Source organism: Dipodomys merriami, unplaced genomic scaffold (genome assembly GCF_024711535.1).
Source record: "Dipodomys merriami isolate MVZ:Mamm:240054 unplaced genomic scaffold, mDipMer1.0.p SCAF_10, whole genome shotgun sequence".
Classification (NCBI taxonomy): Eukaryota; Metazoa; Chordata; class Mammalia; order Rodentia; family Heteromyidae; genus Dipodomys; species Dipodomys merriami.
The window spans coordinates 21,208,965-21,224,053 of NW_027202271.1; the positions used below are offsets into that span (position 1 = coordinate 21,208,965).

Consider the following 15,089-nt stretch of genomic DNA (forward strand, 5'->3'; position numbering starts at 1 on the left):
ATCTCAGCCTCCCAAGCAGCTAGATTTCAGGCATAAGCCAGCAGTGCCCCACAGTTCTGGGTTGTGACTGGGGGCTATAGTGAGGGTTCACCCTAACAATGCAGACACTGCACCAGAAAGACATTCTTCCCTTGTCCCCATTTAGCAAACCAAAGCTTCATGCCCTATTACCACATTCCCTGACTTGAGAGCTTTCTGAAGGAAACCTGTTTCCATTTGTTACTTCGCGGATCACCACAGAGGCCCTTCCCCGGGCCCAGTTATCACCCTTAGTCTTTCCGCCCACAAAAGAGAGGGAACTGGCTATGCTGACTACAAGGCTTTCCTGAGCTGGGCCTAGGCTGTGTGTAGGCTGTGTGCTCTGTGAGACGGAGCAGAGGTCTGTCTGTCTCTGTGGGAACACCCTATCAGCATGTAACCTTTGCCACTTCCCTGACTGCTCTTTTCCTCACTTTGTCTCCCCATCTGTCTCCTCCAAAGGCACACAGCTCCCCATAGCATAAATAATTATAGCAAGATATGTGGCCAAATCCCTCACATAATGACTTGGGGCCAAGTGGACATGGCAAAAGTCCATGCTCCCTTCTCTGACAGAAGACCCCGCAGGAATGTCCCCTGCAAAGGAACTTAATTTCCCACTAGCATCCTGTCAACAAGTGGGGGGGGGGAGTGGGGGGAAGAGGGGAATTCCAGCTACAGGAAAGGAGAATGAGCCTATGAAAGAATCCTGGCATCTCCTAAAAGAAAGATGAGCCAGGTGTCCCTGAACTCAAGCTATGAATGGATTCACAGCCCACAGGAAGACAATTCCCATTTCAAATTTCTTCTTGTTTTTATTATTCTAAATAAAAAACACACTTTGTGCTGAACAATGGAATATAAAAGAATCAGATGTACAACGATTTTAGACATCTACTATTCAGGGGGGAAAAGTTTACAAAATATACAAAACTTTACAGCAATAGATAGTAAACACTTAAATATTAGGAGGTCAGTACTTCTTAATTTAATGGAAGGAGTTGACAATAACTCTTCTGGGTTTCCTAAGAGACTTTTAACTAGTAGGAGTGGGTGGACTGGACAGGGGAGGGTGTTAAAGAAACATCAAAACCGAAAGTCTCCTTTTCATTCTGATGTCGCATTTAATAGAGTCACATTGAAAGTAACGTTTCATAGCCTGTCTCCTGGCCCACCACAGGATGCAGGAGAAAGGACCCGTGGGCACTCCTGATGGGCACACCCTGCTCCACACAGCCCACTTCCATGCCAACTCATCAGTGTCCATCTAGAAAGGTTTCAATTTCAAAGTTGAGTAGTCTGGGTTGGGGAGTGGAGTGGGGGGTGGGGGGAGGGGAACAGGAACAGCAGGAAGCCAGAAGAGGAAGAAAATTATCAGTAGCAAAAACCTGACTGGGAAAAAGATACTTAAGCCCAAATGTTTGTTCTGGAGACAAAGGATTGCAGATAGATAGAAGAATGAAAAGTAACTTATATCCATTTCCTGGATCTTAGGGATTATCTGGTCCTTCCTTCCTGTGGGGACTCTATGGAGTCTTCAATTTTAGGACCAAATACTAAGGATCAGCAGAGCACCCACATGCCAGGGCACTGAGCCCTTCCAGCCAGAGAACTTGCTGTTTTGTCAGTCATGGGGCTTGAATTTAGGGCCTGGGTGCTGTCCCTGAGCTTTTTTGCTCAAGGCTAGTGGTCTACCATTTTGAGCCACCCTTCTGATTTTCTGGTGGTTAATTGGAGATAAGCCTCAAGGTGGACTTTCTTGCCCGGGCTGGCTTTGAACCACGATCCTCAGATCTCAGCCTGCTGAGTAGCCAGGATTATAGGGGTGAGTCACCAGCACCTGGGGCACAAGAACCTGCTTTTTATCCAAGTCTCAGACAAGTGTTACAGTTTCCTTACACATGGGAGTGCCCCAAGTTTGGTTTAATGCTGTACAATTGCCATCCTGAAATTCCTGACAGCTGTGAACAAGAATGTTCTACAGTTATACAGCTGGCCCTGAGGATGAAACACGAAAGGAAAACAGGTGAAGCACTATTTGACCACTCAACGGTCCAACAACTCCTCAGCAGGACAGTGCTCAACTGGCCTCCAGGAGAGAGGAAGGGAAAAAAAATCAAACAGCCATTAGGTTGGCAAATGAAAAACAAAACAACCTTCCACCAGATGCCCTCTACAATATAGTGTTTCAAGTAAAACAACTCAGCAAACAGTGAACTAGAGGCAGAGAAAGCAAACAATCTCACAAGGATACAGGGTTCAGCTGTGAATACGGGGGTGCACAGAGGGGCAGGGTTTGGTCAAGGAGCCTCAGGAACTACAGATCCTGTTTGCTACATGTCTGACTGAGACCAACTGAGTCTCCCTGATCAACCACTTACGCTCAAGCAGAATCAGGGAGTACAGCTTTTTGTTTAGTGTTTCAAGGGCAAAGATTCAAGGTTCTGCTTTTTGGTTTGCTGATTGAGAAGGGAAAACTTCACAGTTTCAGTTAAGTATACGGACCACCTAGCATCCTTTATGTCCTGCTAAGGAAAAGGGGCTCTCCAGCATGTTTATTCACTCTCCTACGGACTGGATTCTTGTAAGTACCACTCCTCTCAAGCTGACCATTCAACAGCTGAGCCTCATCAACTGTCTGGGAGGATCCCTTAGGCTTGAAAAGCATGCAGTCTGTTCATTCCCTTCTTAAATTCTTGTTTTTTCGTGTGTGTGTGTGTGTGTGTGTGTGTGTGTGTGTGTGTGTGTGTGTGTGTGTGTGTGTGTGTGTGTGTGTGTGTGTGTGTGTGTGTGTGTGCGTGCGCACGCGCGTGCATATACGCATATACAAGCGTACCAGTACTGGGACCTAGATGTTGTCCCTTAGCTATTTTGCTCAAGGCTAACACTACCACTTAACCTGTAGTTCCACTTTCAGCTTGTTTCATGGTTAAGGTACGTCACACAGACTTTTCTGCCTGGGCTGGCTTTGAACAATGATCCTCTTTTCTTTTTTTAACTGTATTTTTTTTTGTCTTTTCTTTTTTGGTACTGGGGATCGAACCCAGGACGTTGCACTTGCTAGGCAAGCGCTTTGCCACTGAGCTACATCCCAGCCCCAATGATCCTCTTTTCTCAGCCTGAGTAGCTAGGATTATAGATGTGAGCCACCAGTGACCTGCCTCTCTTCTTAAATTCTTACTGGTCAGTGTGACAGGAATGAGAAATTAGCACTGATTTCCTGACAAGATTATCCCCAATGAAAAGTAGCCACTGTACAAGTCTTGTCATTTGATAGGGGACTAAAGAGCCCATCAGGAATGGAACTTTGGTTTGCCCGTGTGTCTTAATTGAGGCAAAGACAGGAGGCCACCTATGTTTAGGATAAGAAGCTGAAAAGAGGCACTTCCTGTGGCTTGATCCTCTCAACTTCCATCACAGGATGAAGGCAGGACACAACTTCATAGATGGAGGTGGAGTTCAGTTGTGAATACGGGGAATACCCAAAGAGGTGGGGTTTAGCCAGTGAGCCTCGTGAGCCGTCTAGAAATTTAACAGGCCCCAACCTTTCAAAACTTACAGCTGTTGCCTTAAAGGGCTACCAGATTTATTCTGCTACAGACTAATGTGGAGAAAAGATAACTTACTTGCTTAAAAGATTTGACTCATTCTCCCCATAGATCCTCCCCTGTGCCTCAAATCTGTGGTGAGGATCGGCCCGTGGAGTATGACTACTTGCTGGGGAGAAACTCGTTTTCCTAAAGTTTCTTATCCAAAAGAGATGCTGGGTGATATGTATACAAAAACAAAAAAATAAATAAATATCCAAAAAGGCTTTGTGAATTAATCAAAACCACTTGCTTGTAACTGAGCCCCGGGGTGCTGCAGTGACAGGGCTGAGGCTAGGGACTCCCAGAGCTCACCTGAGCAGGGTGAGGTAGTATAAGCTACTGAGGTGACACTTGTAAGTATGCAAGATTGAGGCCCTCTCTCTCTCCAGCCTTCTTTGGGTGAGATCCCTTCAAAGACCAAATAAGAATGCAGCCAAACAGCCATGTGGACTGGGCCACCTAGGGAAGGATGGCCTAAACCAGCTGCCATCCAACAGCACCCCCTGGAGGTTAAGCAATGACAGACCAGGATGGATTCCAGCAGGTCAAAGGTGAGCTGCCAAAGCTCCCACTTAGCACAAAGTAAACAATAGGTTACCAGCCTAGGATAGTTGGAAGCTGGGATGGTCAGAATGCATACCCTGCTACACTTTTGGGGTCACTCAGGCCCTTTCATCCTAAAGGGCTCTCAGTCTACCACTCCACCACCTCACAGGGTCTTCATACCCACACTACAGGCCAAACCCTTCTGGGTGGGAGACTGGATGTAAATTAAGGCAAGGCTGCTATTTGTCAGAGTCCTCCCCTCCACTTCCACTAGGAAACTCAAGGTCACTGGAGGAGGCCAGAAAGGACAGATGACCGTATCAGAGTGGCTCCCTGTCTTTCAGGGAAGGCCTGATGCCCTGGGCCTTCACTCCACAATATTGTTTCTTTGGAAATGAGAAAAGGGAAGCCTCTTCTGTCCATCCAGGTGATCCCATCTGGTGGCACTACAGGACACCCCTTCTGCCAGCAAGGAATGATCCAAAGCTTTCTATCCTGAACAGGAAGCTTGGTCCTTAGTTTGGCTCGAGATGCCCAAAGATTTTCACAGTCCAGTCAGCCCTGGAACAAGCAGGTCCCCTCCATCCCTGATACCTTTTCCCTGCTGAATGAGGGCTGGCACTAGAACCCGGCACTGAGGTGAAGTGCCCTGCTGGCCAGTCCTTTTGGAGAGACCACAATCCCCAAATCTTTCTCATCGCTGGTTATCCCATCAGAGATCTGGCGGTAACACCCACAGTGAAAACCTCTTCGCCTCCTCTATCCAGTGAGGCTGTTGGTTGGATTCTTAGCAGCATAAAACCTATCCGTAAACTAAAACTAGAGAGGCTGGGGAAGGGATCTAGTTGATCTGCTTCGACTAGATCCCCAAACCAGCCTTGAGAGAATCAAAAACACAGCCCTTTGGGGCAAGAACAGGTATGGAGGTAAACGTGATAGGGCCATTGCTGCTCAGGAACAGTAACAGCTTATGTGCTATTTCTTCTTTCTTCTTCAAACACAACACAGAAGAGAAATCCTAGCAAGGCAAAACTGTAGCTTCAGCTGGGGAGGGACCAACAGCCTCTAGAAAAATCACCATCCTGGCTGCCGCCTGGGAGCTCCCACTGGCTCTGCTGGGACTCAGTCAGGTGTCCGGGTTCTTTTCGGCCTCTTTGGAATGGATGATGTACATGAAGGTCTGCTCAATGGTGAAGTCAGGCGGGAGGCTGCCTTTGTGCACCCCGACATGTTTGCTCATGAGGTTAAGGGTAGAGCTGTAGTGGCCACACACCGTGCAGCGGTACATGAGTGCCCCTGAGTGTGTCTTGAGGTGGCACTTGATAGTGGAGCGGCCGCGGAAGAATTTGTGGCATACCTTACACTGGTAGGGTTTCTCCCCCGTGTGGATCCGCCGGTGATAGTTGAACTCGCTTGTGTGGGCAAACCTTTTGCCACAGACCTTGCAGCTGTACTTGCTGTTCCCGGGCTGGCCCTGCAGAGCCAGCTCCTCACTCAGAAACTCCTCCACTGGCAGCTTCCGCTTCTGCAGGGCCGGATGCTGCAGCCCCAAGCCAGGCCTCGAGTCGAGGCTGCTGTTACACTTGTGCTGGCTGACGTGGTAGCGGTAGGCAGCCTCAGACCTGAAGCTCTGGCTGCACAGGTGGCAGCGGAAGAGGGCATCTTCCAGGCTTTGGTGCACAGCCACGTGCTTCTCCAGGAGATGCCAGTCCACAAAGCTGCTGGCACAGACAGAGCAGGAGAAGACTGAGATGCCCAGATGAGAGAGCGTGTGCCACATGAGGCTACACAGGTTGAGGTGGCGCTGGTCGCAGACGCTGCACGCCTGGCCTTTCAAGTTCAGATGGTCGAGGATGTGGCCCCGGACCACGTGGAAATCTTTGGCCAATGCTTTTCCACAGGCAGCACATTTCAACTCTGGGGAGGCTGCCCCTGAAAAGATACCTAGTTTCCCAGGCAGGGGCTCATTGGGGTGGACAATGATGTTGTTCTCAAATATTCCATCCCTTCGGTGAAGGGTTAGCTGCCACTGGGTAAAGAACTTGGTTTCACACATGTCGCAGGAGAAGAGGAAAATGCCAATGTGGGACAGGACGTGGGTCACCCGGGAGTTTCGGTCCTGGAAGTGGGTCTCACACACTTTGCAGTTGCCTGTCAGCAGATCCACGTGGTCCCGAGCATGCTGCCGGATCAGCTGAATGTTGGGCTCTAGAACTTTCTTACACACCTGACAGGGCATGGCCTTATTTTCCCGGTTGTCGTTTTCGCCAAAAGTCAGCTCATCCTCACTGTCATCACTTAGCTCAATCACCTCCTCAGCTGTCCCGATCTCCTCAGTGGGGTCTTCAAACTGCAGATCATCGTCCCCCAGATCCTCCAGCTGGAGCTCATCCATCTGCCCAAAGCCTGGCTCTTTGGAGTGGTCACTATTGCTCAGACAGGAGTTGGTCCCAGTGGTAATGTCTATTGCATTGTCAGGAGTAAAGAAGCTGTTTTTATTGAAGTCTCCATTGCTCTGAACTTTGTATGGCTGGCAAGAGCTGGTACTGGTCTGGATGCCCGCATTGACAGTGCCTAGGCCTGGCTGGGTCATTAGAGGCACAGACGTGAACGGGGCGGGGGCATCGTGGTCTTCTGTCTTTGGCGGCAGAGGTGGCTGCGGCAGAGGCTGGCTATGGTGATTCGGATCACTGGCAACATTCCTCTCCTCCTCTTTGTAGCTTCCTCCAGTATCGGCGGACAACACATAGTGTCTGTCAGGACCCAGGTGTTCCCCACCACCCCGGAGTTCTCCAAGGGGATGGGTGGGATCTGCTGCGGGACAAGTCAGACTACTATACTGGCTGTCACTGGTGCTGCTCAGGGGTTTGGTCACAGCCGTGCTCTCCAGGTCAGGAAAGGTGGAATGACAGGCCTGAAGCAGGTCCTCCATGCCCAGCCGCTCAGCTACCTCGTAGATGACCCCAACATTGATAAGGTCTGTGAAGAGCTCTGATGTGTAGACAAAGCTGAGAATCTTCTCAAAGTTGGCGGGAGTTATGAAGTCTACCACATAGGTCCTGGCGGCATCAAGCCCAGTATTCAGGAAGAGGTTCTGGAAGTAGCCAGCCGCACAGGCCAGCACGGCCTTGTGGGCCGGGAAAGAGCGGCTCCCCACCACAATGGTGACATCACACATGGTCTCCGAGAGCCGGCACTTGTTGAGTTCCTTCAGCAGGTTGTTGGGGTGGTTGGTGCTTTGCAGTTTGATCCTCATGCCCATCTTAGCAGCTCCTGTACAGTTGCCTCCTTACCAGCACAGTTAATCTGCAGATAGCAAGAGCAAAAGGTGGGTGACCAAACACATCCCTGCAAGACAAGAACACTGCAGGAGAATATGCTGTCATCTGGAATAGGGCCAGGCCCCAGGGAATGGGAATGAACAGACATAGAGGCTGTTCCATGCTGCTGAGGCTAAAGACAGCAACAATGGAGAGACAGTGACCCGTCCCCCTGCATAAACTCATAGTTATATGACAAGACACAGAAGGAGGCCAGGCACTCGTGGCTCATGCTTATAACCCTAGCTACTTAGGAAGCTGAAATCTGAGGGTAGAAGTTTGAAGTCAGGTCAGGCAGACCAATCTGTGAGACCCATATCTCCAATTAACCAGCTCTAGAAGTAGAGCTACGGCTCAAGTGGTAAAGCATCAGCTTTGAGTAGAAAAAGCTAAGGGACAATGCTTAGGTCCTGAGTTCAAGCCCCAGTACCAGCACAAATAACACACACACCCCCAAATGCATGCACACACCAGAAGGAGTGAAAAACAATCTGATTAGTTTGGTATAAAAGCTAGGAAGAGCTTGGGTGTGGTGGTATACTTTTGTAATCCCAACACTTAGGGAGGTGGGTCTGGAGTTCAAAGACAGCCTGGGCTACACAAAGGAGACTGTCTCAAGAAGAAAGAGAAAGAGAGAAAGAGAGAGAGAGAGAGAGAGAGAGAGAGAGAGAGAGAGAGAGAGAGAGAGAGAGAGAGAGAGAGAGAGAGAGAGAGAGAGAGGGTGTAGCCTCAAGCTAGTGCCCTAGAGCCAAGCTGAAAGCATCTTACCTAATGCAATCCTTGATTTCACTGCCTCACTGTGTCTTCTCATATTAATTTCCTCCTAAATACATGCTTTCCTATCTCATTGAATCTATTACTGCGATGCCAACTGTCATAAATATATCTGAATCCAAATGATCAAACCTCCATTGGCTACTAAAGAAGACACATTAATCAAATGCCAATTTCTTGGTATTTATTTTGTTGGGTGGTTAGTTTTTCTAAGGAATTACAACCTTTGAATTCTCTCCTGCAAATACCATACTTTGGTTAATACATTCGGGTATAGTTGCACACAGTTCTATATTTGTTTACTTGTACATTTATAAATTAGTTCTAGCTTCCTGAAAGGCAGGATGAGAGGTTAAGGGGAGAGGGGAGATGAATAAAGAGAGGAAGTGAGGAGAATACAGTCACAACGTTCAATGCATATCTTATGAAATAAAGAAATTCAAGGAGAGGAGTGCGGTTGAGAGGGATGAGGGAGAATGATGAAAAGGGGTGACATTGATCAAGATGCATTGTGTTCATAAGCTGATCTGTAAAATGGCAATTTTGTGCATCTATTTAAAAATAAATTAAATAAAAAATTAAAAATATTTAACAGAAGAAACATTTGGCGGTGTCCTAAATAACCTCACACATCTGAATCCCCACTCTCCCTACCTACACTCAATGCTTGTCCTGTTGTAACCTGGACTCGTTTCCCATGCTACTTGATTACACTGTCTCAGTCTTGTGAAGTTAAGACCAAAGAAGAAAACAGAGCAAAACACAGCTGTGGTATTTAATATTACTTGGATCTGTCTTTATCTCTGCTCAGGGTCTGTGCTTAATGTTGACCTTATACCAACAAAAATCGGATCCCTTCCGAAAGCCAATCTATCACGAAGGTAGCTCCTTCAACATCACTCCCTGCCCCCCCCGCCCCCCGCGCCCCTTTTCAACTCCTGCTGCTCCCAGGAAGAACGGTGAGTTGCTGGGGCTCACGCCTCGCCGAGGGCAGCCCAGACCCTCTGCATTTCACCGGATTCTACCAACAAGTCCCAACTTTTTCCGGGGCCCAGCAAGCTCGAGTATGGTTGAGTACCAGTACGCATCTCCCTGGGAGCCGCTCAGCGGTGGTGGGAGGGTCAGGGCTCTGGGCAGCTTCCAAAGGGGGGAAGGAAGGGGGGGGCGGGACATTCGGAACTTCCAAGGAGGAGCACCCCCCCCCCGCAACAACCAAGGGGCTCCCCTCCAAAGGGTCGGGGTCCGCCGAGGGCTGAGCATTGGATCCACCACCTGGGGAGAGGCGGGGGTGTCCAGGCGCCTCGGTTCCCCCCCCCTCCCCGCCTCCAAGGGCGCGGCGGTCCCCTCGATGACCCGGGTGGGGGGGCGGGGCGCGGCGCGGGGACCCCGGCGCGGCGGCGGGGCCGGCCGGGCGGCGCGCGGGGCGAGAGGACGGGGCCGACCCCAGGGGGGCGGGCGGGCCGTAGGGGCCCAGCGAGAGCGACCGAAAGGCCGGGCCGGGGTCGTGCCCGGCCAGGGGCCGCCCTCGGCCCGCCGCACTTACCCGGCTCCGCGGGTCCCGAGCACCATCGCCGCCGCCAGCTCCCACACAAAGGCCCCGGCCCGCCGTGCCCGGCCCGACGAGGAGGCGGCGCCGCTGGCCGCGGCCAGACTCTCCATCCGCCGCACCGCTCGCCGCGCCGGCCCGGGCCGCCCCCGCCGCCCGGCCCGCAGCGCCCCCCGCCGTCCCGGAGGAGGCAGCGCCCCCCGCCGCATGGCCGCAGCGCCCCCCGCCGCCCGGGAGGAGGCAGCGCCCCCTCACGGCGGGGCCGCGCACGAGCCCCGAGCAGGCCGAGTCGGAGCTGGTCCCCGACCCCGTCCTGATCCTTGCACCACCTGGGATGGGCAGAGCCCGGTCCCAAGTCAGCTCCCTTGTTCTCCCTCTGTCACGGCCCCAAGTTGCTTGGCTCACTTGTCTCTTCCACCACGGTGGGCTTCCTGGGACGCAGGGAGCCGCGGTTTTGCACGCCAATTCCTGGCACAGGTGCTAGGTGCTTAACAAAGTCTGTGTCAACGAATGAATGAAGGAGCGCTTGAGGGCTAAAATGTCCTTTTTAAAAAGGAAAAAAAAAAGTGGGGGCTGGGAAGGTGGCTCAGTGGTGAAGCACTTGCCTTGCATGCCTGAGGCCCTGGGTTCGATTCCTCAGCACCACATAAGCAAAAAGAAAAAAGCCGGAAGTGGCGCTGTGGCCCAAGTGGTGGAGTGCTAGCCTTGAGCTGAAGAGCTGAGGGACAGCGCCCAGGCCCAGAGTTCAGGCCCCACGACTGGACCCCCCCCCAAAAAAAGGAAAAAAGTATTATTATAAAGGTGACATACAGAAGAATTACAGTTACATAAGTCAGGTAAAGAGTACTTTTTTTTTTTGCCAGTCCTGGGACTTAAACTCAAGGCCTGGGCACTGTCCCTGAGCTGCTTTTGTTCAAGGCTAGCACTCTACTGCTTGAGCCACAGCACCACTTCTGGCTTCTTCTGTTTATGTGCTACTGAGGAATCAAACCTAGGGCTTCATGTGTGCTAGGCAAGCACTCTACCACTGAGCCACATTCCCAGCCCAAGAGCACATTTCTTTTTGGACAATGTCACCCCCTCCCCTCACTCCAGTTTTTCCCTCCTATCTCCATCTACAAGTTATATAGTTCATTTTCAACATAGTGTCTAGTGAGTACCATTGCTACATTTGTTCCCGCAAACCATCCTTTTGGTAATCCACTGCCATCCCTCCTTCCTCTTCAACAGCCAGGTCTAGTCAGACACAGGATCCATTGCATCTTGGCCCCCCTAGGCCAGTCCCTGACTCTCCACAACTCAAGTCTCTCTGCCTCCATCTCCTCCCAGAGTTTGTTATCAAATGCTGCTGCTCAAGAATCGTCATCGAGCTAAAACTACCTACCCTTGCAGGCCCCTACATCACTCCCCAAGACATGTGAGGTCCTAGTTACCCACATTCTGTCTTCTAAAAAGGAAGAAGCCTTCATGTTCCAAACCCTACCATTTTACCCCTTCTTCCCTCTTCCCCTCTCCTCTTCACCCCTGCCCTCCCTCTCCTCCCCTCCCATCCCATTCTCTGCTTGAAGCTAGCCCACTACCAACACCTACCTCGGACAGGCATGTGGTAGGGTTCAGTATTTCTTTGATGGATCAATGATAAGGAGGGGCACTAGATGTTGTCAATGATCTAAGTTAGTGATGGTCACTTCGCTTTGGAAGATCGTGTGTCTTCATTTCCACCCTCTCAGGACTGGTGGTACATGATATCTAAAGCACACACTCTAGCAAATGCTGCCAAAGATGTACCATTTATTAGTAAGGAGTCACAAAAAAGGCTAAAAGACCTGTTCTTAGAGTCTGGGGGTAGGCAGTTCTACTTTGTCCTTATAGTGAAAAGGTCACTTGGAGCTGACATGATGTGGCAGGCCCAGCCCCCAAGGCTGTGTGAGGTGAATGTCATACCAGCCTCCAGCCTGGCTCACACAGTCATGAAGTGCATGGCTTACTTGCAGGGTCCATATCTGTTCAATATTTCTGTCTGTCTGTGTGCATGTGTGTACACACAAATACACTCAGTTCTAGGGCTTGAATTCAAGGCCTACGTGCTATCTCTTAGCTTTTTTTACATAAGGCTAGCCCTCTACCACTTGAGCCATAGCTCCACTTGCAGCTTTTTTTTTTTTTTGGAGTTGAGGGGGTATTAAAGATAAGAGTCTCATGTACTTTCCTGCCCAGGCTGATTTTGAACCATGATCCTTAGATCTCAGGATTACAGGCATGAGCCACTGGTGCCTGGCTTGTTCAATCTTTCTAATCACCTGCTTTAGCTGTCTTTGGAATGTTCACCCCAGTGAACTTCATGAGCTAACAAACCACCTGAAGGGTGTAGATGAAAGTTTATACTGTTTACACTTAAGTCTTTCAGAGTAGATCAGTATACAATCACAAGGACATATATGTACAAAGCTAGATAGGAAAGTAGGAATATAGTGGAAATCTTGATCAGTCTCCTTAGGCATCAACCTCTTTTTTGGGGGGGGGGGCTCCAGTCATGGGGCCTGAACTCTTGGCCTGGGTGCTGTCCCTCAGCTCTTCAGCTCAAGGTTAGCGCTCTACCACTTGAGCCACAGCGCCACTTCCAGCCTTTTTTTTCTTTCTGCTTATGTGGTGCTAAGGAATCGAACCCAGGGCCTCAGACATGCAAGGCAAGCGCTCTACCACTGAGCCCACCTTCCCAGCCCCCTAGGCATCAACCTCTTTACAACAGGATAAGGAGGGTCTAGATCCCTTCACACATCTAAGCCCAGAAATAGGAATCTGAGAAGCTAGATATGGTAGTGCACACATGAAATCTTAGTACTCTGGAAGTCCAAGCAGGAGATTGGTAGTTCAAGACCAGCCAGGGCTATATAGCAAATTCATGACCAGCTTGGGCTACATAGTAAGACCCTGAGGAAAGACGGAAGGAAGGAAGGGTAGGAGGGAGGGTACAGAAAATGAGGGAAAAAGAAAGAAGGAAAAGGGGAGAAAAGGAAAGAGGGAAGGAGGAAGGAAGGAAGGAGGGAGAGAGGTAGGGAAGAAGGGAAGGAGTAAAGGGAGAGAGGAAGGGAGGAATGGAGGGAAAGAGGGGGAGAGGAAGGGAAGGAAGAAGGAAAGGAGGGAGAGAGAAAAGGGAGGTAGGAAGGGAGAGGAAAGGGAGGGAGGAAGGGAAAGGAGAGAAAAGGAGGAAAAAGAAGGAAGGAAAGGACAATGTGAGAAAGGAGAGAGAAGGAAGGAAGGGAAAGAAGGAAAGAGGAAGGAAAGGAAGGGAGGGAGGGAGGGAATCTGATTTAAAATTTATTTTTGTTTACCCTGGTACTGCAATTTTTGTCAGCCCCACCAGAGAGCAACCTTTCTGCATTTATACTCATTGTCTCGCCTCCACATATATTCGTGACTTGACATGTAAGCAGACTGCACTCTTGTAGTTTTCTTGACCTCAAGAAATTCTTCAACAGCCGGGCGCTGGTGGCTCACGCCTGTAATCCTAGCTACTCAGGAGGCTGAGGATCGCGGTTCAAAGCCAGCCCGGGCAGGAGAGACCGTGAGACTCCTATCTCCAATAAACCACCAGAAAACCGGAAGTGGCGCTGTAGCTCAAGTGGTAGAGCGCTCGCTTTGAGCTGAAGAGCTGAGGGACAGCGCCCAGGCCCAGAGTTCAAGCCCCACGACTGACAAAAAAAAAAAAAAGAAATCCTTCAAACTCCGCAAAAATGTCTATACATTTCTATATTATAGATAGCTAATCTTGAAAAGTCAAAGGGATGTTTGGCTCTAGGGCTTGGGATGCGGAATGTAGTTTGACCTTTGACTATGAAGGTGAGCGTTCTCGCCTTTCCTCACCCTGCATTGGGTAAATCCAAAGCTCTTGGAAACAGCACTTTCACTGGGGTGAAAGAACTTCAGGAAATGGACTTTGGCTCAAGACCTGCCTTGACACTGTCTCAGAAGAGCTGAGTGTTGACTTTCTATCGGTGTAATTTAGGACAAAATCAAGCCCTGGCACCAGGCTAAGATTAGGGAGCTTGAAGATTTCCCAGGCTGTTTCATTGGGGTTACAGAACACCCTTGGGTCAATGGACTGTGACCATTGACACAGAGGATTAATAAAAGATATCCACAAGCATATGCATAGGTATTTAAGGCCTCTACACGTTACTGAGCCAGTGCTGCAGAAGCTGGCAACAGAAGCAAAATAGAATCTAAGTAAATATTTTTGCTTTTTTGCTTGTTTGTTGTAGTCGGTTGTAGGGCTTGAGCTCTGGGCCTGGGCACTGTCCCTGAGCTCTTCAGCTCAAGGCTAGCGCTCTATCACTTGAGCCACATGGTCACTTCTGGCTTTTCCTATGTATGTGTACTGAGGAATCGAACCCAGGGCTTCATGCATGCTAAACAAGCACTCTACCACTAGGCCACATACACTCCCAGCCCCATTATTGCTTTAAAAAAAGTTTTATTTTTATTTATTTTTATTATTACTCAAAAGATGATGTTCAGGGGCGTTACGTAAGTCAGGTAATAAGTGCATTTCTTTTTGGACAATGTCACCCCTTCCCTCACTCTCTCCCAGTATTTCCCTCCTGTCCCCACCCACAAGTTGTATAGTTCTATTTTTTGTTTTTTTGTGTGTGCCAGTCCTAGGACTTGAGCTCAGGCCTGGGCCTGTCCTCCCTGAACTGTGTGTGTGTGTGTGTGTGTGTGTATGTTGTGCTGGTCCTAGGACTTGAACTCAGAGCTTAGACACTGTCCCTGAGCTTCTTTTGCTCAAGGCTAGTGCTCTACCACTTGAGCCATATCTCCATTTCCAGCTGTAGTTTATTGAATGTAGAGTCTCACGGACTTTCGTATCTGGCCTGGCTTTGAACCACAATCCTCAGATCCTAGGATTACAGATGTAAACTACAGGTAATTGGCTATGTTTTCTTTTTTTCTTTTTTTGGTGCCAGTCCCTGGGCTTGAACTCCAAGCCTGAGCACTGTCTCTGAGCTTTTTGCTCAAGGCTACCACTTGAGCCACAACTTCACTTCTGGCATTTTGGGTGATTAATTAGAGATAGGTAAGTCTCACAGACTTGAAGCTAACAGCTTCAAACCATGATCATCAGATCTCAGCCTCCTGAGTAGTTAGGATTACAGGCATGAGCCACCAGCACCCGGCTAGTTTTTGCTTTTTATAACTAAGATAGCCAGATAGTTCAAATGACAAAGTACCTGCCTACTAAGAGCAATGCCCTGAGTAAGGAAAAAAAAATCTGGGACAGCCATTTAAAACTGA

At 49.6% G+C, this 15,089-nt stretch overlaps 1 protein-coding gene across 1 annotated transcript; it reads right to left on the reverse strand.

The window, feature by feature from the left end:
• Window positions 1-807: 807 nt before the first annotated feature.
• Zbtb39 (zinc finger and BTB domain containing 39) lies at window positions 808-9,892 on the reverse strand. Its single transcript, XM_069986990.1, has 2 exons — window positions 9,792-9,892; window positions 808-7,460 (listed from the first exon to the last, which is right to left on the reverse strand). The coding sequence occupies exon 2, from the start codon at window positions 7,414-7,416 to the stop codon at window positions 5,281-5,283; it is 2,136 nt and encodes a 711-aa protein (XP_069843091.1). The 5' UTR covers window positions 7,417-7,460; window positions 9,792-9,892; the 3' UTR covers window positions 808-5,280.
• Between the last annotated feature and the right edge of the window lie 5,197 nt (window positions 9,893-15,089).